At 37.0% G+C, this 1,799-nt stretch overlaps 1 protein-coding gene across 1 annotated transcript in view; it reads left to right on the forward strand.

Moving 5' to 3' along the window:
* The window catches only part of LOC114636399 (zinc finger protein 431-like), a gene marked incomplete at its 5' end in the record, with an annotated part of 2,612 nt that extends 1,089 nt beyond the window's left edge, over positions 1-1,523 (forward strand). Inside the window, 2 exons of the mRNA XM_028784514.1 lie at positions 545-789; positions 874-1,523. Coding sequence (XP_028640347.1) covers positions 545-789; positions 874-1,523 — 895 coding nt within the window. The remainder of the gene's footprint in view (positions 1-544; positions 790-873) is intronic.
* Between the last annotated feature and the right edge of the window lie 276 nt (positions 1,524-1,799).

Here is a 1,799-nt window from a genome sequence, read left to right on the forward strand (position 1 = left end):
CCCCCTCTCTCCCTTCCCCCCCCTCTTTCTCAATAACAAGTAGAAGACCTATAGTGGATGGCAGTTAGTGTAGACTTTTTGAACATGATACAAGTTTACAGTTAATTGCTTTTCCAATTTCATTGGCAATACATCAGCAACCCCATTCTGTAGAAAATTCTCTTTAGTATTAGGAATGTGGAAATGCTTGTATTTCTCCTGGTTCATTTTGCAAATATAATATGATACATGGTATAGTAAAAATTGGAATACAGTTAATGTGTTAAAGCTCTGAATTCTTCCACTTTTCAACAAGTGTGAGAAAAACTTTTATTCAAAAAGAATATGTAAACTGAGCTGTATAATAAATGCTCAAACAATCTCAGGTATCTTTGAAAATGAAAAACAACCCATAAGGAAGGGGAACAGCAGGAATGTAAACAAAGTATTAAAATCTTAAGATACGATTCCTCTTTATATTTAGACAAATAGTACCATTAATTCTTACAGACAAGAGTATTCAGCAGTGTGGTAAAGCATTTACATGTGCCAATTTTCTTCTCAGGCGTGAAAGAAGTCAGAGTGCAGAGAAACCCTCTGAATATACTCAGTGTGGTAAAGCCTTTGCTTTACATGCTCATAGTGATGCTGAAAGGCATGAAAGGATTCATACAGAAAAGAAACCCTCTGAAGTTATTCAGTGTGTTGAAGCCTTTGTACCTTACACAAGTCTCCAAATACATAAAAGAACACAAACTGGACAGAAACCCTATGAATGCAATCAATGTGGTAAAGCTTTTGCAAAACACAGTCATCTTCAAAGTCATGAAAGCATTCATACTGGAGGGAAACCCTCCAAATGTAATGAATGTGATAAATCCTTTTCACAACAAGGTAGCCTCCAGACACACAGAAGAGTTCATGCTGGAGAGAAACCCTACAGATGTGGTCAGTGTGGTAAAGCTTTCTTAAACCCCCGGACTCTTCACATACATAAAAGAATTCATACTGGAGAGAAACCCTACAAATGTAATGAGTGTGATAAAGCCTTTTTACAACACTGTAACCTCAAGATACATAAGAGAATACATACTGGAGAGAAACCCTACAAATGTAATCAGTGTGATAAAGCCTTTTCACAACAAGGCAGCCTCCAGACACATAGAAGTGTTCATACTGGAGAGAAACCGTATAAATGTAATCAATGTGGCAAAGCCTATTCCCAAAACAGTACTCTCCAAATACATAAAAGAACACATACTGGAGAGAGCCCCTACAAATGTAATGAATGTGATAAAGCCTTTTCACAACACTGTAACCTCCAGAAGCATAAAAGAATACATACTGGAGAGAGACCCTACAAATGTAATCAGTGTGACAAAGCCTTTTCTCAACATCTTGGTCTCCAAAGGCATAAAAGAATTCATACCGGGGAGAAACCCTACAAATGTGATGAATGTTATAAATCCTTTTCACGACAAAATAGGCTCAAGACACATAAAAGAACTCACACTGGAGAGAAACCCTACAAATGTAATGAATGATAAGGCCTTTTCACGACTTGATAATCTCAAGACACATAAAAGAATTCATACTGGAGAGAAACCCTACAAATGTAATCACTGTGGTAAAGCCTTTGTACATTCCTTGGGTCTTCACATGCATGAAAGGATTCATACTGGAGAGAAACCCTACAAATGTAATGAGTGTGGTAAAGCCTTTTCACAACACTGTAACCTCCAGAAGCATAAAAGAATACATACTGGAGAGAAACCCTACAAATGTAATTGATGTGACAAATCCTTTTCCCAACATATTAG

This window comes from Grammomys surdaster, unplaced genomic scaffold, assembly GCF_004785775.1.
Source record: "Grammomys surdaster isolate TR1022 unplaced genomic scaffold, NIH_TR_1.0 123876, whole genome shotgun sequence".
Lineage (NCBI taxonomy): Eukaryota > Metazoa > Chordata > Mammalia > Rodentia > Muridae > Grammomys > Grammomys surdaster.